The sequence below is a fragment of the Dendrobium catenatum genome, unplaced genomic scaffold (assembly GCF_001605985.2).
Source record: "Dendrobium catenatum unplaced genomic scaffold, ASM160598v2 fragScaff_scaffold_1482, whole genome shotgun sequence".
Classification (NCBI taxonomy): domain Eukaryota; kingdom Viridiplantae; phylum Streptophyta; class Magnoliopsida; order Asparagales; family Orchidaceae; genus Dendrobium; species Dendrobium catenatum.
This window is the reverse complement of record NW_021319944.1, coordinates 2371501-2397640: the sequence shown is the minus strand read 5'-3', so window position 1 is coordinate 2397640 and position 26140 is coordinate 2371501. Positions and strand designations below refer to the sequence as shown.

The 26140-nt window shown below is 35.0% G+C and overlaps 2 protein-coding genes across 2 annotated transcripts; one reads left to right on the top strand and one right to left on the bottom strand.

Moving 5' to 3' along the window:
* Positions 1-900: 900 nt before the first annotated feature.
* Positions 901-11037, bottom strand: LOC110115790 (hexose carrier protein HEX6-like). The gene is made up of 4 exons (XM_020849159.2): positions 10844-11037; positions 10444-10769; positions 1617-2238; positions 901-1516 (listed from the first exon to the last, which is right to left on the bottom strand). Exons 1-4 carry the CDS (start codon positions 10995-10997, stop codon positions 1029-1031), a joined length of 1590 nt encoding a protein of 529 aa, XP_020704818.1. The 5' UTR covers positions 10998-11037; the 3' UTR covers positions 901-1028.
* Positions 11038-16148: 5111 nt separating this feature from the next.
* On the top strand, positions 16149-17745 carry LOC110115798. The gene is made up of 2 exons (XM_020849169.2): positions 16149-16843; positions 17547-17745. Exons 1-2 carry the CDS (start codon positions 16149-16151, stop codon positions 17743-17745), a joined length of 894 nt encoding a protein of 297 aa, XP_020704828.2.
* The last annotated feature ends 8395 nt before the right edge of the window (positions 17746-26140 follow it).

Genomic DNA, 26140 nt, shown 5'->3' with positions numbered 1-26140 from the left:
GGCCACTTTGGTTTCTGATATGGCTGTGGATTGTGATGTAATTGGTAACGTTTCAGTTGGTTTAATATGTAAATTGAATGGTATGGAGAAGAGAATTTCATTGATGCATGTGTCATAATGCTATATTTTAAGAGGGCTTTGGAATATTTAAGGACTTATAATTTTGTTCTGGTATTAATGCGTAGACCTATTCCATGAGGTTTTATCAAAAAAAAAAAAAAAAACTGAATCTACAAAATTAATTGAATAATATTACTATCAACTAAATTCGTTTATAGAATAGTATAAATGATAGAAATTTTTATTTTTATTTTCAATTATAAGGTCATCAAAATTTTATTAATTTTTTATTTTTATCTTAGAACCCAACAACTAGAAGAGTTAATAAAATTTTTCCATCATAGTGGCCCGTTCAACTAACGACTACGTCTATTTTATAACTTTTTTAACATGTTTTATTGCAATATTTACTAATGATACCTGCACTTGCCTTCACGAATATTCTATTTATTTAAAGAAAATCAAACTGTTATTTTTCAACAATATAAAAAAAATATATAAAATAACCTGAAAAGTTTGTAAGCATTATTCAATTGATCAATCATACTTAAATATGAAATTTTATCTTAAATTATACTATTCGTTTTGTTTTTTTTAATATTAATGTATTTATATAATATGTTTGTCCACCTTCCAAAAAAAAAACTATGCTCTTGAGCTCTTCTTTCTTGGGGGAGTTTTGTTAACTAAATGAAAATAGAATTTACAAATATAATTCAATTAAAATTAAGGCTTCATTTTCACATATTTTTTATTGATTTTTAAATTAATTTCCTACTATAAAATTTTTAATTTAAAAAAAAATTATCTCAAATAAAACCTAAATATATGAAGCAATGATTTATGTCGAACTACATTTAATTTCATATTGAAACTTCTGTTTATCAATCATCTCAAATGCTGGATTACATAATTTCTCTTTTTTTGAATTTATTAATTGATAGTTAAAACTCCTAATAATTAACCGATCAAGATGAGCTGTGTGAATTAATCGGTTCCTTGATCATATCCTCTACCTTATTTGTAGTGACAAATTTCTTCCAATACCAATGATCGATCCACACGCGACCCATCTGCTCCATCGGCACTCCTTTCGTCTCCGGCACAAACCAGTAAGCAAAAACCGTCATCACCATTACGCCTCCGGCGAACAATAAGAAGAGGCCCGCCTTCAGTCCGCAGAGCACTGCAAGCAGGCTTTGCGCCACCGCAAATGCCATCAAGAAATTAACGGAAACCTGAATGCTCTGCCCCGCCGACCGTATTTCCAGCGGAAATATTTCGCTCGTCACCAGCCACGCCATCGGTCCCCACGACCAACCGAACGCCGCCACGAACACGCACACCAACGCCACCACCACGTACGCATTCTCCTTGCTCATCGTTCCGTGGTCGGGCATTTCCGACATCAGCACAGCGCCGAGAGTCACGTGCGCTCCCACCATCGCCACCCCGCCTGTGCAATGGTTAGTTCGAAATTGCTCAGCTTAACGAAATGAAAAACACTTGAGCTAGCTAGCTGAGCGGAGGTTCAGCTCGTTTAATTTCTCCCGTACCTGTGATAAACAGAACCCGCCTGCCCACTCTGTCCGCCAAGACCAACGTCGCCGTTAGCGTGCAGAGCAAGTTGATGACCCTGGTGATAACTGCAGACATGAGTGCCGCGCTTTCCTTCTGCCCGATTGTGCGGAACATAACGGGAGCGTAGAAGTTGACCGCGTTGATGCCGGTGACTTGAAGGAATAGAGGGAGGGCTATGGCCATCACGATGTGTGGGCGGTAATTTCGTTGAAAGAGTAGGAAAAATGGGTGTTTGGCGGAGACGGCTTTGGAGGCTTCGGTTGTGGCGGTGATGAGGTCTTCGAATTCCTCGCTCACATCGACGGAGGAGCCGCGGATCTTTTGGAGGAGAATTCGGGCGTGATGGAGATCGCCGCCGCGTTGGATAATGCTGCTGGGTGTCTCCGGTAGGAAGATGGAGCCGACGAGTAGGAAAGTGGCGGGGATGGCGGCGGAGGAAAGTGAGACTCGCCAACCCCAACCGGCTTTGATCTTTTGAGTGGCGTAGTTGATGAGGTTTGCGATAAGGATGCCGAAGCTTATGCAGGAGTCGAATCCGCCGGAAATGGCTCCTCGATGACGAGGAGGGGCCATTTCTGAGAGGTACAGTGGAATTGACTGAAACCACGTTGTATGCGAGAAATTAGTTTAACCAGGATTTGGCATATCCATGCCCCTCTCTTCCACCATTTATTTTTTTAATTTCCTCAAAATATCAAACTTTTTGATAAAATTCTAACTCATTCTTTTTTTCTTTTTTCAAATTCACAACGATTTAAGGCTTTGTTTGTTTGAGCATTTTTTTACCTTTTTTGTTTTTGGAAACGGAGGAATTTTTTTTTGTGTTGTTTGGTTCGTCAAATCACGTTCTCAATAACTCTTTTTTTTTTCATTTTTCTGCAGTTTTGAGAAAACTTTTTATATATGCTTCTCCGTTACAAAACTCCTTTTTCTAAACTAATGTTTTTTAAAACTGTCTTTTACAAAAACACTAAAAAAACAAACGAAGCCTAAGTAGGAGACGTGTAAATATATAAGTTCAATGGTTAGAAAAAATGGTATATAAGTGCTAATTTTATAAATAAATATAATTTATGTTGTATTAATGTAATTCTCTCAAAATAATTTTAAATATTAAACAAAATTAAATATTTTGTAAGAGTTAAATCTATTTTATATGTAAGAATATAGTAAGTATAATATAGTTAAGAAAGAAGTCATTTAATCAAAATTTTGGATTAAAAATATTTAAAATATCAGAATAAATCTATAATTTCAAGAGCTTGAGTGCATTACAAGGAATTTCACCTTTCTTCTTTGATCTCTTACCTTTTGGTGCTTAATTGTTGTTGATGTATTTGTTCTTGTAAGATGACGAAGAATGATTCTTTATTTACTTAAATTTAAACAAAATTGTTTATAGAAACTCAATGAGCTTAGATGCATAGAAAATTATTAGAGCAATCTTAACCCATTGAATCTTTCCCTTTAAAAAGTTATCATAATCATGTATTTCCTCTATGTTAGGTAGTAGCTATCAAGGTGGTTGCATAGCTAAAGCAGATCTTGTATTATTGGCCACTAAATCCCTCTATATATACTTGTCATCTGTATTTGATTAAAAAACGAAATACATTCTCTATTCTTTCCTTTCTCTGTTCAAGATCTACTTCTCTCTTTCTTCATGGTATCAGAAGCGGTGATCGATCCACGCTCATGGCCAACTCCATCTCTTCTCATCTAGATGAACATATTGATTCCTCTTCTTCGGAAGACACATCTATTCCCTCGACGCTCAAGTTCGTAGTCTCTAATCTCAAAATTTTTGTCATGGTTCCTCTTACAACTGACAATTACGTCTTGTGGTGATCTAAGATCGCGAAAATTTTCAAAGCAAATGGATTTGAAAATTTTCTTGATCTTACCTGCAATCCTCCTTCAAGACATCTACAACAATCGAACGGACCTTCTATTCCTAATCCCTTACACACGCAATGGATTCTTATTGATCAAAATCTTTATGCGGCTATTTGCTCCACCATTTCGGCGACGGTGCTACCATACGTGGTAAATCTTGAATCTACCGTAGAAATCTGATTCACTCTTGAAATAAGATTTCAATCAACAAATCGCTCCAAAGTCATTCAACTTAAGAATGAACTCCACAATATCTCCCTCAAGAATTCCACAATGACACAATACTTGTCTGAAAACAAAGCTTTAGTTGATCAAATCTCGCGGTGGGATCGTCGGTAGACACGGAAGACATAAACTTGTTTATACTCAAAGGTCTGACAAATACATATCAATCGTTCAAGATCGCTATTAGAACCATGCTAATGTCGATCTCTCTTGACTAACTCTACCCCCTATTACTGAGCTAAGAAATAAATCTTGCCTTCGATAACACCTTTGTCTCTTCCCCAAATGATCCATCCACAACTCTGGTCTCGTATAGAGGTCGCGGACATCGCAACAGAGTTCGAAACTATGCGAATCAGACAAATACTCCTCGTCCACCCGTTCAATCCATCACTTGCTAAATCTGCTACAAAAGGGGACATTTTGCTCAAGCTTGTTGGCACAGACTCAATCTGTAATATGCTTTGTGAGATTTGAACCGGCCGGTTCAAAAATAACCGGACCGGTTGACCGGTTCAGTCCGGTTCTTTGCAGAAGCGGTTTTAGTGCTGAACCGGACCGGCCTTGTGACTGGTTCACGGTTGAACCGGTCGAACCGGCCGGTCCGGTCCGGTTTTTAAAGCACTGGTAATATGTGCCTTCATTCAAGAATGACCATAACATTGCCCTGGTCGCAAGCTCGGAAAATTTTCCAAACAAATTGGTATTTGGATTTGGGCGCTTCGTCACATCTCACGAATTCCCTTAAAAATTTATCTGTTTCGGCTCCTTATCAAGGCCAGAGCTCAATAACGGTTGGCGATGGTCGATTAGTCAATATAGCACACTCAGGTTCGGAGTTGTTACTAACCCCATCTCGAAAGCTTTACTTATCTCACATTCTTCATACATCATCTCTTCAATACAATTTATTATCTATTTAATTTTAATATCATTTCTCATTGTAATCCTAGCTTACATATAGATAAACTTTTCTTTTCTTGCAAATCTTGTAAAGAGGCTAAAGGACATAAACTTTTTTTTGATAAGTTTGAACATCATCACAAATCTCTTCTTTCTTTAATTCACGATGATGTCTAGGGTCCAGCTCCGGCTATATCTACTCAAGGTTACAAGTACTATGTAATTTTTGTAGATGATTTTTCTTGATTTACCTGGATTTTTCCTTTGCGCCACAAAGTTGAACTTACTAATATTTTCATTCAATTCAAAACTAATATTGAAAAGTATACTTCTCATCACATCAAAATGCTTCACACCGACGGTGGTGCGAAATATAAGAATCACTCGCTAACTCAGTTCCTTAGGACTCATGGCATCTCTCATCAGGTTTCATGTCTTTACATGCCTAAGCAAAATGATGTTGCTAAACATAAACACATACATATCATTGAGACTGTCAGATCTTTGTTGGTCACTTCCTCTGTCCCATATAGATACTGGCCTAATGCTGTCTTGACCTTCATTTACTTTATTAATAGAATGCCCTCCCCTACTACGAACAATGTCTCTCCGTATAAACTCTTACATGGCATAATTAAAACATGAGTATAATCACCTTCGTATATTTGGTTGTAAATGTTTTCCTTTAACCTCATCTCATTCTAGACACAAACTTCAACCAAAAGCCAAATCGTGTGTCTTTCTTGGATATTCTTATATTCACAAAGGATATAAATGTTTGAATATATCCACAAACAAAATTTTTATATCTCGGCATACTACTTTTCATGAGCACTATTTCCCGTTCTTCAATACCTCCTCACCAATTCCAAATCAAACTACTGCTGTTCCACCCTCTTTTTTAACACATGTTTCCAATCAACCAGTTCTCACTCAGCATATTCCTATACTTATTAGAACTCAAGAGCATATTGAACATGTTCTTCCTCCTCATTTTAATCCTACCATATCTTCTTCTCATGTTCTCACTCAAGCCGAGATATCTCAATTACCATATAATCCTCTCCTACCGTCTCACCCCATGATTACTAGGAAAAAGACAAGTTCTTTAAAATGTGTTACCAGATTAAATCTACCTCATCGTCAAACTAATCATGATTATATTCCCGACCCGACATCTTACATGGAAGCTGTTAAACATCGTGAATGGCATCAAGCCATGTCAAATGAGTTCCTTGCTCTCCAAAAGCCAAGAACATGGAGTCTCGTCAAGCCACGATCTGACTCATCTATTTTGGGTTGCATGTGGACATATCGCACAAAAATTCACGCCGATTGATCGGTTGCCACTCACAAAGCGCTTCTTGTAGCATAGGGCAATCATCAAGAATATGGCATTGATTACTCAGAGACATTCAACCCAGTTGTGAAATTGCCTACAATTCATATTCTTTTAACTATCGCTCTATACAATAACTGGCAAGTTTAGCAATAGGATGTTGCAAATGCTTTCCTACATGGCATCATTTCTGAGACAGTTTATATGAAACAATCGAAAGGATTTGAAGATTCATCTCATCCTGAATACGTCTGTTGTCTCCACAAAGTTCTCTACAGCTTTAAACAAGCTCCAAGATAGTGGTTCAACACATTTACATCATACTTGGTATCATTGGGGTTCATGTATAGTCAAACTGATCAATCTCTCCTAATCTGTTCAATCAAACACTCAAATATTCTTACTCATATATGTTGACGATATCCTAATAACTGGCAACAACCAAGATGCAATCACTGAAATCTTGGCTCAAATAAACAAGAAGTTCATGATGAAGCATGTGGGTGAGGCTAACAAATTTCTTGGTATTAATATAGCTTACGACAAGAAGCAATACTTTCTGTCACAATAGAAATATGTTCTACATATTCTACAACATGCAAATCTCATGAATTGCAATTCTTTATCCAACCCGACATGTACAAAGCTTTCCGTCACATTCAAGGAAGAGTCTACGCTTACCAATCCTACTACTTACAGATGAATTATAGGATCTCTCCAATATTTAATGCTTACTCGTCTGGATATTGCCTACAGCGTCAACTTACTATCTCAGCATATGAACTCAAAAGACTTCTACGTTACATCAAAGGTATGCTTGACTATGATATATCGATCACTAAAACTAATCTTGTCCTTCAATCCTTTTTAGATGTCAATTGGGCTGGCGATCCTATATCTAGCAAATCAACTTTGGGGTATTGTTCCTTTCTGGGGAAACACTCATCTCTTGGACTATTAAGAAGCAACACACAGTCTATAGATCTTCTACCGAATCAGAATACCGTGCCCTAGCTGCCTCAACCTCGAATATAATTTGGATTTCATGAAGACTTCTTACTGATTTTGGAATACCACAAAACTCGCCTACCGATCTCTACTGCGACAACACCTCTGCAATAGCTTTAGCCAACAATCTTGTTTTCCACGCTCGTACAAAACATATTGAAATAGATCAAAATTTTATACGGGATCACATACAAACTCAAAGCATTCGTCTTCTTCCTATCAATACAATTGATCAAGTGGCCGATATCTTCACCAAACCTCTCTCTACACCAAGATTTCATCAACTACGACTCAAACTGACAGTTACTCAAGCACCATCAATTTGCATGGGCGTATTAGAGCATACTAAATAAATACTTATGTATATCTATTTATGTTTGTAATGATGTGATAGTATAGAATAGGTTATCTTGTATTATGAGCCACTAAATCCTCTATATATACCTGCCTTCTATACCTGATTAAACAACGAAATACATTCTCTATTCAATATCTGCTTCTCTCTTTCTTCATTGACCCAAAAAAATTAGAAGGAATCTCACCTTTTTTTTCTTTGATCTCTCTTACCTTTTGGAGCTTAATTATTGTTGATGTATTTATTCTTGTAATATGACGAAGAACGATTCTTTATGTGCTTAAATTTAAACAAAATTGTTTTCATAAACTCAATGAGCTTAGATGCATAGAAAATCATTAGAGTAATCTTAATCAATAGAATCATTTTCTTTAAAAACTTGTCATAATCATGTATTTCTTCAAAGTTAGGCAGTAGCTATCAAGGAGGTTGCAAAGGTAAAGGAAGTTGCTACCATCAAAGTGCTGCCATTAAGAAAAGAGTTTACATTATGAAATACAGGGTAATATATTAGATCTTTTAGCACTCTAACAATCATTATTGATGTGTCTCCAGAATATTGACTTTACAAGCATGGATATCAAGCAAATATTTGAATTGGAAACTTTTGGATCTAAATTAAGAGCACCCAATCTCCAATTTCAATAACTTATAGTTAAATTAAATGTTTCGATGATACGAATTCATGGACACCGTAATAAATATTCTTATCTAAATTTAAATAAGCCCAAATCAAATATTTAAAGCATATTTAAAAAAAATTAATATTAATTGAAGATTCAAAAGACCACCAAATATTATGTGCTATTAGTCAAATCAAGCAGCTTAATGAGATGAATCCAACAAATGTGAGATCATTTGATTCGGATATCATTAAGACACTCAAACACTAGATAAATAATCTATACTTAAGAAAATCAATATAAATTGCTTACTAAAGTGTTTTAGATTCTCACCAAATTAACCAAAATGCCTCATTTTCTACAAGTAGGTTAGAGAGCTAAGATAGCTACATAATTATATTATATGTTTCGGTGATCACCGCCGACAGCCACCATCAATAATTGCATCCACAATCAGCAAGCTTATGCCGTCCTTTTATTGTTGTTTTATTATTAACATCTAACCATATTGTCATAGACGAATAGATAAGTGCATAAATCCTATCGGGCTACGAGTTCAATCGATGAGTTCTGATGACCGAATAGGTTGAATCTCTTAAGGTGATTTGAGATTTCGGCAAGCACTGAGTTTAATCATAACTAAAGAATTGATTAATTAAATTTTAAATTATCTTCATGACTAATTAGGTGGCTTAGGTGGCTTAAGTACGTAAATATGATTGTATTTTTATACGACTAATGACTCATATAAGACAAAATGAAACCATCTTATTTTAACCTAGCTACCAAATCTCCTCAGGTTGGCTTATTTTATTAGCGTCACTAATATTGTAATTTAGATTTAGTTTGGGACGATTTTCTTACTGCTTCTTGAAAGAGCTTTTTAATACAAAATTTTTAATTTTTGTACTAAAAAATTGTTTTAAAAAGCAGCAAGAAAATTGTCCCAAACGAAACCTTAGGCTTAGGCTTTACTTGGGATAGCTATAGATCACTAATTCTTTTCCTGTTTTTTAGAGATTTTTGTACTATAAATCATCTTTACAAAGCAGTAAAAAAGCCGTCCCAAATAAAGCCTTTGTTTGAGACAGCTTTTTTTATTACTTTCAAAAAAAAACTTTTAATGCAAAATTTTTTATTCCAAAAAATTTTATACTAAAATATTATTTGAAAAATCAATAAAAAAAAAATTGACCCAAACTAACACTTAATTAAAAAGGTATCGACAAATACTGTATAATCTTCTTAATGATTAGGAATCTAAAGTTGTGTGACGTACAAAAAATATAAATTCTTTTTTAATTATGCTTCTTTGTTTTACTTTCTGTTTTATCTGAACTTGGCAACGCTTAATTATGAAGATCCGACAAGCGGAAAAAAAAAAAAAAGCCCCATTGGTAAATCATATTTAATATTTTCAGAAACAGCAAAAATTTAAGTTTATTATTTGATTGAGCGTACTTAAAATTTTATATTAAATTTTAATTCCACTAAAATTTTTAAAATTCATAAAATGAACAAAAGAAGAATTTTTTATTCTAGAAAGATTTTTTTTTTCTATCTAGTTTGTAATTGTAAATGAAAAAAAAAACTAATTTGTGCTTACATAACACATATAATTAAAAACAGAAAACGCATTTGATAATTAAATGATTAAATATTTTCTAATTTTAAATAAAATTTTATTTGATTTGGTATATTACGTACATTATCTGAAGGTATAGCTGTGACCATTGACTAAGTTATTATTTATTATTTTTAAATCTAAAGTCATAAAATAAAACTACTTGATTCGTTAATTATACTTATCATGAGTTCCCCACACCCTCAAATAAACTTAACCCAAACAATTGGACCATTTTTTAAGCTCCCTTATATTTGAATGCTATTTTTAAAACAAAATATATTATATTTATGCATTTATTTAATTAATAGATTAGTATTTATAATGTATTTCTATGTTAACAATTTAATAATATTTACAAAACAAAATAGTAACTAAATCACTCCCATCAGAGACATTATTACGTGCGGATTGCGGATATAACTCTACGTACAAACTTCCAATTAAGTATAGACACGTGAATTTTTTTATATTCTGGCACGATGACCCGACCCTGCCTAAAATGTATATTATAAATTCTCCTTGTACATATACTATGTACAAGTTGTGCACAGTGTGTATACAAGTGGGTTGGATCGTCGGACCACGTTAGAGTTACTTGTCTTCATTTAATTAGAGTCCAGACATAAAATTATGCCGAAGACGTAATAATTTCTCTACCCATGGAGTACCGAATAAAATTAATCGTTAAATTTTTCATAAGGGATATTCTTTAGTCTTTGTTCGCTGTAAAAATTGAATCTTTGGCTTTTGAATGATAAGATGATTAGACTGACTATATTGCAACTAGCAAGATGCCAAGATCAAATATCCATAAGCCACAAATTACCTGATTGGTGAATCCGACGCCAAAACCAAGCAGGATTCTAGCCAAAATGAGCATGTAAACATTCATGGCAGCTCCACCCATCGCCGATCCGGCCAAGAACAGAGCACCTCCGATGACCATCGATGGCCGGCGGCCGTACTTCTCCGTTATCCTTGAAGCAAACAGAGATGAAAAAAGCCCTGCGATGTAAAGAGAGGAAGTGAACGCCGTCAGTGCTTGACTGTTAAACTTGCAGTAGTTTCTGACATGAATATGGTCTCTCTTCATCTTAAAATAGACGTCGGGGAAGAACTTGTTCAGAAATGAACCGGTTGCCGTTACTCCGCCTGCATATAGCAATTTATATTTACTCGGATGGAATTGAACGGAAAACTAATCGAATAAATGATCAGTTAAATGCCTGAGATGCCGAGGTCAAAGCCAAACAAGATGCCGCCGGAGGCAGCCACCACGCTAGAAAGGATAACGAAGGGGGTGATTCCACCGCCGTAGAGCACGGCGGGGGATTTGGCCGGAGGGGAAGAATACTTAGGCGAGGATAAGTCTCCTGCCATTGAAGAAATCGTGTGAACAAACTGAGCCACTAAGTTCTCAGTCGACGAGCAGATTCCCTCATTTTATCGTCGGGGTAATGAAACAAATACGGTGGACCCCGCGACCATGGAAAATTATTTTGTTGGCATAAATTTTATTTAATAATATAAATTTTTTATTTATTTCAATCTTAAATATAAATAAATTAATCAGCAAATTATTGTCATGGAGTGCCAAGAAAATATTATATTATTGATGTTATTGAGAATTCTATTAAAAGGTTTAGAATCTTTTATATTTAGCGGATTATAAAAGTCTTTATGCGATGTTTATCTTAATGATATTTAGAATGAGCTAATTAGTAGTTGGATCTTGAAATTTTCTTGTTGTAACACAAATAGACTTTGTCTTATCATTTTATACAAGTCAATGTTTAGCGCAAATAGTTTGAAATCTTTTACCTTCTTTTTCATTTAAATTTGTCACTTTCTTCTTCCATCCTCCACATATAATGTCAATCAAAGTAATATCATGATATGATTTGAAGAAAGATGGAGAGCACTATGAAGAATGAACCTCCAAGTGCCTCTTCTCAGTGAATTGAAGTAATCAAATAAAAGTTTTACTTTGAGTTTCAAGATGAGCATATTATGTACAATTAGTGGACACTCTTCGAAGGAAAGTAGAAAGAATTATAAGAAGAAGCTCATTTTCATCTTTTAAGTCTCTTGCCATTGATGAAAAGCGGTCAAGGAAATTGAGACATACATTCCTTAGTTGATGGATGAATTCCCTTATATTATTGTTATAGTGTTTCTAATAAAGCATAAATGACAGACCCCCTAACCATGAAAAATTAAATTAAGGCATAATATTGATTTTTTATATACATTTCAGCAATTACAAACTATCGCGAAAATTTCATAAAGGGCCAATGATGATTGTCAGGGAGTAAAGGGCCGACGGCGATAATCAAGAGGCAAAGGGCCAACAGTAGCGATGAAGTAAAGGGCCAATGACAGCAGCGGTCAGGTTGCATTCAATTGAAGGTGGAAGGTATCAATGCTGATGGGGGTAGGCATCGGACAACCCAATTGAGGGTGGATGGTTGGTGTGTCAATAATGGCGGTCAGGTGATGGTCATCAGGGGTTAAAGTGCTAATGATGATGGTTGAGAGGCAAAGGGTCAATAGTGGCGATCATTTAAAGGGCCAATGATAGTGGTGGTGAGGTTGAGAGAGATGTTTCAAAGTCTTGATTATTATAGAATATGTTATGAGAAATCTACTTAGAATATATGACATATACAAGGTTATTTATCAGAGTATCACATAATGATGTTAACCAGCATGGAAGGTTGATAAAATCTACTAATGATGCTTGACTTATCTAAGGTTAATTATCAGCGCATTGCTCAATGATGTTAATCTGCATATGAGAGGTCAAGAGAAATTCACCAAGTATATTTGAACTATCCAAGGTTATTTGTCAAAACATTGATTTATGACATTAACATGTGTGGAAGAGGATGATGAGATAGATCCATCAAATATGTTTAACATATCTGAAGTTATTTGCCAAAGCATTGCTTTATAGCGTTAACTAATAAAAAAGAGGTCGATAGAAGGAATCCAACAATGATGCTTGATCTATCCAAGGTTATTTTTCAAAATATTGTTTGATGGTATTAACCTGTATAAAAGAGGTCGAAAGAAGTCCAGTAAGAATCTTTGACCTATTTGAGGCTATTTATCTTAATGTAACTCGATTATATTAACATGTTTGAATCAAATCCCCATATGATCAATTATACCTTGATTGGGAGGAGGCCAATGGTGCATGTATCCTGAATCAAAGGTGAAGATTAGTCTGTCTTTAGATTGTTACAACCTTTTTGAGATCAAGTCTAAGACCTTGCCTAAGAATTAAAAGTTTAGCTGGGGACTATATAGAGTTTGAGATTCTCTCAAAGCCTCCTTATATTTTATGGAAGCCTTACAAAAGATTATTTCCAACAAGATTACTATGGACATTGAAAATATTGGAGGAACTTGCTTGGCTACAATCATGATTAAGATTTTGACATAAATATCTCTTTAATGTTGTAATCAAGATTGCCTAAAAAATTGATGCAACAATGGTTGATGATTGAGAGGTGATGAAAAAAATTATCGTTGTAGTGAGGTTACCCTCGCTATTGAGGATGTTGACCTCATTTTTAGCTATGGTCATTCAAATCCTAAATATCTGAATCATCATCTTGCTTTGGATCTAATAACTAGTTTAAATGCCCTATGCTTAGCCATTGAACCCTGAGCTCCTTAAACTAAAGTCAAGCACCCATGAAGTAGTTCATAACCCAAATTCACACTCAAGATGCATATATAGTGGGATGCAATCTGCATCACACTGGCTCTTTAACTTCAAACCTTGTATGAGCACCTATCATAGGAGCTCCATATACTAAATTCATCACTCCTAGCTTCCCAAGCCAAATGTTGACCCAGTTGACCTAATTAAGCTAGCCCAAACTAACTTAATTAAATATTTAAGGAGATGAAAAGTAACAAACAACATACTAAAGCATTCTCTTTAATGTTATAATCAAGATATATCATTACATTAAATATATAAGGAGATGAACAAAGTAATAAACAATATACTAAATCATTTCAGTATTTTCCATGTTACACCATTTCCATTACTTCTTTTCACCATACTAAAGGATCACATGATCACAATTTTAGAAGTTTATCACAGAAGCAGCACAACACATCAATTATTTGAGGAGAAAAAAATTACCATTAAGGTAACTTGAGAATTACGAGGCAACCGAGCTCCAACAAACACTTAACTCCTAATAGTAATCTGCAACGATAGTTGATGCCACAACCTAATCAAAAATGAAAAGCAGTGTTGGCCTAGGGTTAGGGTCAACCCTAACCAAAAATAATCATCCCACCAATCTCTATTCTTCAATAACAACTAACCAAACTAATAATCTGCACACTCCATACTAAATCAAAAGTAGTTGTTGGTAGTGCATCATATCTCAAATGGCCAAACTCAAAAAAAAAAAAAATCATTGCTCAAAGAATCCAAGTCAAATATTAAAATTACAAATTGAGCAATTATCTAAAAATAAAAGAACAATATGAGTTAATCTACACATTCTTCATTTTACCTAAACCAGAGAAATACTGATTAAAGAAATGCTAAGAAGAATGAAGATGGAGAAGGGAGGAGAGAACTTGCAATCGGGGAGTCATCTCACAATGCCTCATCTACTACTTGGTAACTGAGAGAACTAAAGGAAGCAGAAGCATAAGTGTCTCATTTTTTGCCATGGAGAAGGAAACCCTGGCTTTAGAAATTAGGTATCAAATAATCGGGCGAAGCAGAGGGGTCTAGTTATTAGCATTTATTTAATTGTTAGAAACTGCTAGATGGGGATGTGGGTCAAACTCGTGTTATTTTTGGGTTAACGGGTTGACCAAAATAAAACTCGATAAATGCTTCAAAAATTAAGACCCGAACCAGACCCATTTGTTAAACGGGTCAACCCAAACCCAAATTTTCTAAGTCTGGTATAGATTTGGTTATCATGATGTATCATTTGTTGACTAAGGTTGTAAGTGTCATAGTCGACAGGAGATAGAGGTCGGAGAGATTGTTGCAGGGTGAGCGAGGCCGGAGGGATTGTAGTCAAGAGATGGTGGCCCAAGGATCATAATCGTTGAGCGATGAAGATCAAAGGATTGTAGTCGGGCGACATAGGTCAGAGAGATCATAGTTAGGCGATAGAGATTGGATGGACCATAGTCAAGCGATATAGGTTGAAAGGATATGGTCGTGAAACAATGGTCCGAGGACTATATTATGTGGGCTATCGAGGACAGAAGGACTGTAGTCAGATGGCGATGCTTAGAGAACCATAGTCGGGTTAGTATGATCTGATGATTGTGGTTTGCTGGAGGTGCGATGGAGACCAGGAGATTTGTGGTCCAGCGATGGTGGCTAGGTAGATATTTGGTAATGATATGTTGGTTAAAGTTCTGCATTGATGGTTGGGTGGCAAGGATTCACCGTCGATGGTGCGTGGGTGGAGCTCCAAGATTCCTCATGTCTTAGAGCTCTCTTGATCTCCAACTCCAGAAAGTCCTCCCTAATTTATAGAGTAATGGTATATTTATAGTTTTTGATATATAGTGACATGCTCCGTAAATATAAAGAATATATGGGGCAAATTCGAAGTGTTACATCGGATGTCTCATATTTATTTGCATAATAATAGAGCGTTCGCCAAGTATTTAAGTGTCTTAATGATGTTATAATTAAAATACCTTGGGCTCTTTAGGTTTTTCTCGTCGAGCCGCTCCACTCAACTATAAGAATTTCATATTATGTTATCATTTGGTTGCCCACTTAATATTCTGAAGCTTCTGAATATATATATCAAGTCAATGATTTGGGCCCATTTGGGCTCATATTGGACCGATTTCAATGTCGTTGGGTTTGTCTCGTCGAGACGTTCACTTTAATTGTAAGTTTGTTGAAATCATAGCTCAAATGCATGATTTCATATTTAATTTTGAAAGTTTTTGATTTAATTATACCCCGTTATTTGTGCTAAAAAAAGACCAATTTTTGATGTCATATCATATACGTATTGATAATGATGTAACGTTATATTTTTTTCTATGTAATTATTAAAAATATCTTATTTTAATAGATTAAAAGGACATTTATCTATTTATTGAAAAAGAGAAATAATCAAAACTAATATAAGTATAACTATATTTTTCTACTAAAATATAATCCCACAAAATAAAATGATTAATTATCCATATAATTTATAATAAATGACTTACATATATATAAATCTATTAAGAATATCTTAATTAAAACTATACATATATATTTCCCATCCAACTAACGTCGTACCTTCCAAATGTGGATGCCCACTCCTCATCTTCCAGTACTCTTTTCAGTAATTTTGCACTCAATCCCAACATTTTTCACCCGTTCATCCCTTCTCGACCCGGCCCGACCCGACCCGAACCCACATCCTCTATGCAATTATTAATTAATTTAATACACCGCGTCCGAAGAGGCATGTGTGCATTTCCCACTGCACCCTCGAGGAAGTAACCAATTAATCAGCCCCCGCCATGATCGATCTCTCCATGGCCGCCTTCAACCCGCCAAGCGCCCTCGATCTCGTCCTCTTCCACAGACAAGAACGCGACTTCTTCATCCGTCTCGTCCATCGCCTCGGCCAACCCCGACTCGCCATGCATTGGGTCATGTCCCTCTGGTTCTGGTTCGAGTCCATTGGCCACCACGACTTCATCCGCCACGTCTCCTCATCTCCCGACCATGTCGTCCTCCGCTTCCTCGCCGAAGCCTACGCCTGCCTCCACCGCCTCATCTTCAACACTCCATCAGATCAAGAGGAAGATGAACAGCTTCCACTCACCAATACCCATCTCCTCGCCGACCCAATCGGGCTTAGCTTCTTCGATCATCACCGCCACGTTGCTCTCAAAGGCGTCGTTTATTTCCTCAGGAACGTTTCGGAAATCATATTTGATGATCATATTATGGAGACAGCCACTCGACAGGTTCTGTCTAGTGACCGGCTTCATATTTCGCGGCCTTCTGTTCTGCAAAGCGTGTGGGAGGAGCCTTCGCATCAGTTGTTGCAGAAGCACTCTTGCTCATCTTCAGCGTTAATGTTGAATCCGATCGCGAGGCCGTGGTCGCCGGAGACCGAACAGTCGCCGGAGGAGCAGAGGTCTATGTTCATCACTTTCTCGAGGGGGTATCCGCTAACTCGGGACGAAATCAAGGACTTTTTTAACATGTAATCACTTAACTTTTTGTTCTTCTCACGCCCTCAAAATCTGGGAGAATAATTTGATGTGGGATTCTAATCAGAATTTGATTATGATGGGAAATTATTATATATATGCGCTGTTGGTTGGTGCGGATAGTCAATTTTGTTGGAGCATATAAGATTGACTATGCAAATATTTTTGAACATATATATCAGTATGCGATAAAAAAAAATATCAGCATATAATTAATAATTTCCCAGCTTTTAAACTATTTAATTTGTTTGCAATTAGCGCATTATATATACAAAAAAGTCTACTCATTATTGTTATTAAAATTTTCTAAAATGCTCTCCAAACTATTCATGTATTGTCAATTTAATTTAAAAGTATCATTTGCTCTAATTTAATTTATCGGCTATATAAAATTAATCTAAAATAATCTCTCCTATTATATCTTTTAGTGAGAAAATACTTTATAATCATGATACTTGTTGTGAGATGGATATATTATATGATTAATTAATTGAAATTTATATTATATTCAATTCAATGTAAATTTATTGGCTATAAAATAATCTAAATAAAAATTGAAACCTTGACCCATGTTTTTGCATGTATATACATGTTATTTCATATTTAGTGTTGAGAGGAGAAATTTTACTATTTGATTGATCAATAGTAATTGGAATTTATTTATTAATAAATTTGAATGCATTTGCACATATGTAGGAAGTTTGGGTGGCCGTGTGTGGAGATGGTGATGATAGAGAGGGCACCAATGGGGATGGCGCCAATGTATGGACGAGTGGTGTTCACGGACGCATCAATGATAGTGGCGGTGCTCAATGGACAAAAAACAGCCAAATTTATGATTAAAGGGAGACATCTTTGGGCACGCATGTATGTGCCACGCCATTCAACTAAGTAATCTTAAATTTTATTTAGGATAATTTTCTTACGATTTTATTTTTCACACAAATAGAGTAACTTTATTTGAATATATATATATATATATCATCTTTTTTAGAAGAAAAAAATACATATTTTTGATACTAGTGGTAATTTTTAAAATGTCTACTTTGTCCCTTCTACAACTATTTTTAGAGAGAGCTGCAACTATTTTTATTTTTTAGAGAGAGCTCCAACGCCAAAAACTACTTTCCTCTGCAAATTTCTTTTTTATTGAGGCCATGCTGGTCAATACTTATTTGCAAAGTCACTCAGCTTACCACAAATTACATCAGGATTTTAACCCTTTTCACAATGTTAGCACACATGGACAAAACGGTTGCAAGTATTACCAAGTTAATGTGGATTACCTGCTCCAACCGCCTCCATTCATCCATATTTTATACGATTTCAAACTGCTCTAACTGATGACACTATGTCCTTCTTTTACTTAAAGTTACTCTTATATATATATTTATATTAATACATTAAAAACTGAAATGCCATGAATGAGAATACAAAAGGAAATTATTAATTTCTTCCTACTCTGTTTTTCTTCTTATACTACATATATGTGAGTTTCTTCATGGTATCATAGCAACAAGCTTAGCTGCCAATCTCTCCAATGGCCGATCAAGACGCATCCTCAGCCAATCCTCCAGCCTCCTCGTTGTCAACTTCCATGGCAGATTTCATTATCTTAACTCCTCTAAAATTTCTTATGTCTAACCTAACGCTTATAATTAACCTCCAACTAAATACCGAAAACTATGTCATCTGGAGTTTACAGATATACAAGTTGTTTGTTACAAATGGGTTCGAAGGATACCTTAATTACTGGACATCAGAACCAACCCATGGAATCCTTTGACCACCCTGACCACCGCCTATGGCATTTGATAGACCAAAATCTGGTTTTTGTTCTACTTTCCACCATTTCACCATCTGTCTTGCATTACATTCTTAGTCTCTTCACTACACACAAAATATAGAGCACATTGACAACTCGTCTCCAAACAACCAACAAATAAAGGGTGATCCAATTGAAGAATGAACTCCCAACATACAAATTAGTGAAGGATAACACAATGAACCAATATATGGCCCAAATGAAAACTCTAGTGGACAATATAGCCACTGCTGGATCCCATGACGACTCTGATGACATCATTCTCTACATTCTGAATGATGTGTTGCCAACTTATAACTCATTCAAAACTATCATTCGTACCTCTTTACAACCTATAAGTCTCGATGTCCTATACTCGCTCCTATGTAGTGAAGAAATCAACATTCAAAATGAAGCTCAAAAGGACATCACACCATCTCCGAAATACCTAGCTCTTGACTCTGATAGCTCTCGATCCTTCAGAGGCAGGCCATACACCGCCAATCGCACTCGCAGTTCTTCTTATGAAAACCCTTTTCTTCCATATTCCGCTTTGTTTTGAACATTTTTTTCTTCCAGGTTCATCCGTACGAAATTGAGTTCGTCCAGGACGAACAATTGAAAGTTTTTGACATAGAGCATCGTCCTGTGACGAAATTAATTATTGTCTGTACGATGGCAACCCGAGGAGATCGTACCTGTACGAAAATTAATTTTCGTTCATACGAACGTTGTTTGTGAACAATCGAGCCGGTCGTCCCGGGACGAATGAAAATTTTTTTCGGGACAATCGTAAATATCTTTTTAAGCACAGTTTGATTCTTTTTTAGGAAAGAGAAAGATGAGAGATAAGAGGAGAAAGGAAAAAAGCTTGGTTTCGGAGGCCGCGGAGTCATTTTCGTCCGTCAACACAGTTAGAAGAATTCTTTGCCTCGCAGTAAGGAATCCATATCCTATTTCTGATTTTGAAAATTTCGTGTTTTGGTATATTTTTGTTCAGATTTGTGTTTTTATTACCAAAAAATGTGCATAACTTTGTATTGACAAAACTTTCACCTCGTAATTTTTTGTATGTTATAGAGAATATGATTTTGCACTTTTTAAGTATTTATTTGGAAATTTTGCATCGGGTATTCTAAATTCTATGAGATTTTTATCGAATAGAAAATTATCTGTATATTGAAAAATAGTGCTTCAGTGCAATAAAAACTTTGAAATGTTATCTTATACGATCTCTAGTAATTTGGTAATTTTCTAAAACTGTTCATTTTACAACGACTTCTATCTACTGTATGATATTTTAAGAGTTTTCTAAATTAAGTTAAATTATTTCTATTTGATGCAATGCATTGATGAGATAAAAATGAATATGGTTATATGATTGAAAGTACTGTTATATTACTGTGATACGATTGTGTGTGTAAAGACAAGTGAAGACTGGTTGAACCGTTGGTTGGAGACATTGACTTTTATAGGATGTTGGGTCGATGGGCTTTTCTTTAAATACGATTTTGTGTTATCCTCTACTGATCGTGTGATTATTGATTGGAAGTTATAAGGAGATTATTACTATGCCGATGGGCAAAGAGAGATGACTCTGTTTATTGAGCCAATGGATATAAGATAATGATCTTGATACAAGGCTGAAAAATAACGTAATAGTCAACGCTTTTACTTGTTGAGTATGTCTACTGTACTGAAATGTATGTTTTAGAAGTATTGTTCTTATTGATATTGTACAAATTTATCGTTACTGTACAAAATTTTTTGTTACTATACGATTTCATTGTTTTAGCATTACTGTTCATGTCACTGGATTGTTACTGATATTAACACTAATATAGGCACTAATACTATTGATTCCCTGTACTGATATTATGCATGTGATATATTGAGCAAGTAACATGTGATTCACTGAACACGTGATATAGATTACTTGGTTGTATGTGATATATTGAGCACGTGATATTGAATAGCTGGATTTACAAGTGTACGTTTTGATACGATTCTACTGCATTAATTGATTCCAACTATCTCGAATGATGTTGTGATTTTATTTCATTGATCTGATTGCAATAATCATTACTGATGTATTGATTTGATGCTTTATACAATTTTATACCGACTGATATTATTGACCCGATGATTTCTTTATTGATTTAACTGATATTATAGATACGACAATTTCTTCATTGATTTTAGTGACATTATTGACCTATTTCTTTATTGGTTTAACTGATATTACTGATACGATGATTTCTTCATTATTTCACTGATATATTGACCCAAGGATTTCTTCATTGATTTGATTGATGTTATAGATACGACGACTACTGTAGATATGTGATGCACGTATTGATTCATTGAGCTTTATGGATTTTTATATTGTTTACTGATTCTTCAAATGTCGATTGTGGATTTTATTATTTTTAAATTTATACTGATTATACATTGATTACTATTTCTATACTGATTTATATTTCTGCATTGACTCAATGATCATGTGAAAGTGATTGCTATGATTTGACTGATTGACATGCATATTGTTTCTATACCGTGATTTAATTTTAGTTATAGGTATTTGGTGACTTGCTGGGCTTTTTAAGTTCATTATATGTAGTTGATGATTTCAGGTCAGGTCAAGGGAGCAGGAGTGTGAGATTGATAAGAAATTTTCAGGTTTTTGTTGCTTTTGTTATAGTTATTCTTTTATACTTATGACAGGATGGATATGCGATAATTGTGAAGATCCTGAGTAATGTAAATGACTTTTGGTAATGAATATAAATGTGAATATTGATGTTTTTAAATTATAGAGTTTGTTGTATTGTTTATCACTGATAGATGACTATAGATTACTCTGGTAGTTGATTGATTTAAAGGATCGATTGAATAATTCTTCCAAGTTAGATATTGGGATTGTCACAAATTGGTATCAGAGTAGTGCTATTGAAAGAATTGATTGTTAAAATCTAAAATGCCATGAATGAGAATACAAAAGGAAACTATTTATTCCTACTCTATTTTTCTTCTTATACTACATGTATGTGAGTTTCTTCATGGTATCATAGCAACTAGCTTAGCCGCCAATCTCTCCAATGGCTGATCAAGACGCATCCTAAGCCAATCCTCTAGCCTCCTCGTTGTCAACTTCCATGGAAGATTTCATTATCCTAACTCCTCTAAAATTTCTTATGTCTAACCTAAAGCTTATCATTAACCTCCAACTAAATACTGAAAACTATGACATCTGGAGTTTACATATATACAAGTTGTTTATTCCAAATGGGTTCAAAGGATACCTTATTGGACATCAGAACCAACCCATGGAATCCTCTGACCACCCTGACCACCGCCTATGGCATCTGATAGACCAAAATCTGGTTTATGCTCTACTTTCCACCATTTCACCATCTGTCTTGCCTTAATTTCTTAGTCTCTTCACTACACACAAAATATGGAGTACATTGGCAACTCATCTCCAAATAACCAACAAATCAAGGGTCATTCAATTGAAGAATGAACTTCCCAACATACAAATAAAGGATAACACAATGAACCAATATATGGCCCAAATGAAAACTCTGGTGGACAATATAGCCACTGCTGGATCCCATGTCGACTCAGAGGACATCATTCTATATATTCTGAATGGTGTGTTGCCAAGTTATAACTCATTCAAAACTGTCATCCGTACCTTTCTACAACCCATAAGCCTCGATGTCCTATACTCGCTCCTACGTAGTGAAGAAATCAACATTCAAAATGAAGCTCAAAAGGACATCACATCATCTCCGAAACACTTTGCTCTTTACTCTGATCGCTCTCAATCCTTCAGGGGTAGGCCATACACCGCCAATCTCACTCGCAGTTCTTCTCACCCACCCCTCCCCTCAGTCCACGTCCTTCACCTCCCACCAGCAATCTCCTCCCAATTTGCTAGATATGCGGAAAGAGGGGACACACCATCCTTACTTGTTGGCACTGATGCAATCTCCAATACGCAGCTCCTTTTACACCCCATCTAAAGCTCTACTCTCCCATCCTCCCAACTCCTCTACAATAGAATGGGTATTGGAATCAGGAGCTTCTTCACATCTAACTACAGACGTTCACAACCTCCAGCAACCTACGCCCTACTTTGGTCCAGATTCTGTCGCCATAGCAAATGGAAGCACTCTACCAATTCAAAATCATGGCCAAGGTATCCTGCCATTATCGAACACACCCCATAAGTTGCTACTCTGTAACCTTTTACATGTCCCCTTCCTCTCTCATAATTTACCATCCATCCACAAGCTTACAATTGACAATCACTACATAATATCCTTTGATGCTCATGGTTTCACCATTCAGGATCTTCTAGGCAATCAAATCCTCCTTCATGGACAAATATGTGATGGTCTCTACTCAATTTTCAGCACCAATACATTTCCAATCGCTGCGCTTCATTCCAAACAAGTCTCCACCTCTCTCTCTAGCATAATAGACGCCTCGACCACCCTCATCTTCGAGTCTTACAATAGCTCACTAATCTCATTCCTACTTTATTTATCTCCCCAAGTTCCTTTCTTTGCAAATCATGTAATATGGAAAAAAGCCATAAGTTAATTTTTAATTCCAACTCATCTCTTGTAACAATATCTTTTTCTCTAATCCACTCGGATGTATGGGGTCTATCATGTTCACTCAATCAATGGTTATAAATATTATTTTATTTTCATTGATACATATTCTTGCTTTTGTTGGATTTATTTAATGCATTCCAAGGATCAAACCTTTTCTAAATTCTTACAATTCAACCAAATGATTAACAATTCCTTTAATTCAAACATTAAAACTCTTCGCTCCGACGGTGGGGGTGAATTCACAAGTTGTAATTTTCAACAATATCTAATTGACAAAGGAATTGCCCACCAATTAAGTAGCCCATTTACTAAATAACAAAATGGCTTAGTCGAACACAAACACAGTCACATATTGGAAACAACTCGAACATATCTTCACGCCGCCAATTTACCTTTGCACTTTTGGGCCGAAGTCTTACTTACATCCAACTATCTCATAAATCATTTACCAACCACAACTTGCAACTCAAACATTCCCTTCCAACTTATACATGGCAACTTACCCACATATAATCATTTAAAAATGTTTGGTTTTCTCTATTTTCCTTGGCTTCGATCTTTAACCCCCAATAAACTTCGACCCCGCTCTCAAGAATACATATTTCTTGGCTACTATTCAACTCACAAAGTATATCGTTGCTACAATCTTAAAATCAAGAAAATTTACATTTCCCGACACGTCATATTTCATGAAACCATCTTCCCTCTTCAAACAGAACATTCAAAACATCAACCCTCTCAGCCATTCATTCCAACATCTCCTCTCATGCTTGTTCCCACTTCATCCATACCACTCTCCACTATACCCTCAAACAATTCTAACCATTACACTATTCCAACACCACTTAATCCAAATCCCTCTCATTCTACTTCAAGTTACTCTTATATATAGTAATACATGTAAATATGAAATGCCTTGAATGAGAATAAAAAAGAAAACTATTTCTTCATGCTCTGTTTTTCTTATTATACTACCTGTATGTGAGTTTCTTCACACAAGGTTAACTGTGCTTGTTAGTTGCTATAAAATTTGCAGTAGCAGAACATATATATTTAAGACTTTAACTTTAAACAAAAATTTAGCATGCACAAAAAAAATTGCAAGAAATTAAAGTTTTTTACTTGGAAATCTAATAGCATGAAAATTTACAAGGGCATGACCCGGTTACAATAACCCAATATATAATAGGAGATACAAGAATTCTAACATCACAATTGAAGAAGATAGATTATACATAGTTGAGTACAATCACTTGTTTTTCATTGTAGGGATTAAAAAAATTAAGTGTTTGCAAGTGGATTTTAAAAACTCAATGATATAGTTATATGTTAATTGTTAAATTACTAAAGCCAAATAAAGGAAGCTTGATGACGGTGGTGGTGATTGTTAACAATGGTTTTCGACAGTGTTCGCCAAAAATTGTTATTGAGTTTTTTTATTCTTTGCTCTTGAACTTCCTCCATGTAGAGAATGATGCCCTATATGGTATTTTTATGGGACATTTTGATAAATTTATTCAACATTCAAAATATTCTTTCATATGATTCATATTGATCTGCTTGATCCATATCATTTTCAAATATTTAATTTTCTTAATGATGCCAGAATCGAATGATATTTGACGTATTAGATTTGTTTGGTCGAGCCGCTCAATTTGACTAAAGCGTGCAATATATGAAGACTATTTTATCTCTCAAATTAATAATATTCAAAAGTTTCCATATATATTTCACATGCTTGATTGAAGCTCATTTCGACTTAAATCAAATCATTTGCGGTGTCAATAAGCTCATCTCATTGAAATGTCTTGTTTGACTATAAGTTTATTGAAATCAAAATTTGGGTGTCATAAATTTAACTATAAAAGTTTTCAGTTCAAATATTGCCTCAAGATTCATGCCCATGATTTGTGTCGATCATGTGAAATTTATGGAGATATCATTTACCCATATTTTCATACGTCAAATCTTATGTCATCCAAAAATATTCTTAAATATTCAAAAAAAAAAACTTCATATATAGTGCAAAATTATAATTTAAAAAAAAAAATTGGAAAAATTATGAGGTATCAATATGTATCTCACCTCAAGATTGTTAATCAAGCAAAAATTATTTAAAATTTGAATTTGCATTTGATCATAGAGGCTTCGCCCGAAATGTGGAAAAAAATTCTAAGGAACCCCAAAAATCAATGATGGAAATCTCAGTCATAATCATGAAAAGTCTATGCATATTCTCTCATATAGTCTGCAGGTGGGGCATATACATATAGAAACAAGTCACCATCATTTTGTTAAAACTACCTATAGATATAATTGACGATGACCAAAAGTTGCAAGATATATAGTCAGTCTCTCGTATAGAAAAACTTATCTATCATCTAACAAGTCCTAATAGCCCATAGACGCACATTGAAGCTTAGATTGTCTCCGGACAGTTTTTATTCATGATGGGTCATGGCTATATGAATATCACATCTTGGATGAATATTTATATGTGGACGCTGGATGTAGAGTTACGTGCAGACTCAAATAAAAATATTACGTATTGACTAGCATATTACTATATATTATTAGGTATTACTTTGTATTACGATACGTGTATTTAGCTATATGTTGGTGTGTATTAACTAGTACAAAATAATATACTGCTAATACACATCAATACACATATGGTCGAATTTCAAGATGAAAAGATATGATTAATTGAGGATAATCCTATATGTCGCTGGATGATCCAAGGATTTATATATCATAAATAAATTAGCACCCTTAACCAACAATTCGATAGCTAGCTTTCATCTTCTGCACGATTAAGCATATCAATATATTGACCCAAGGATTTCTTCATTGATTTG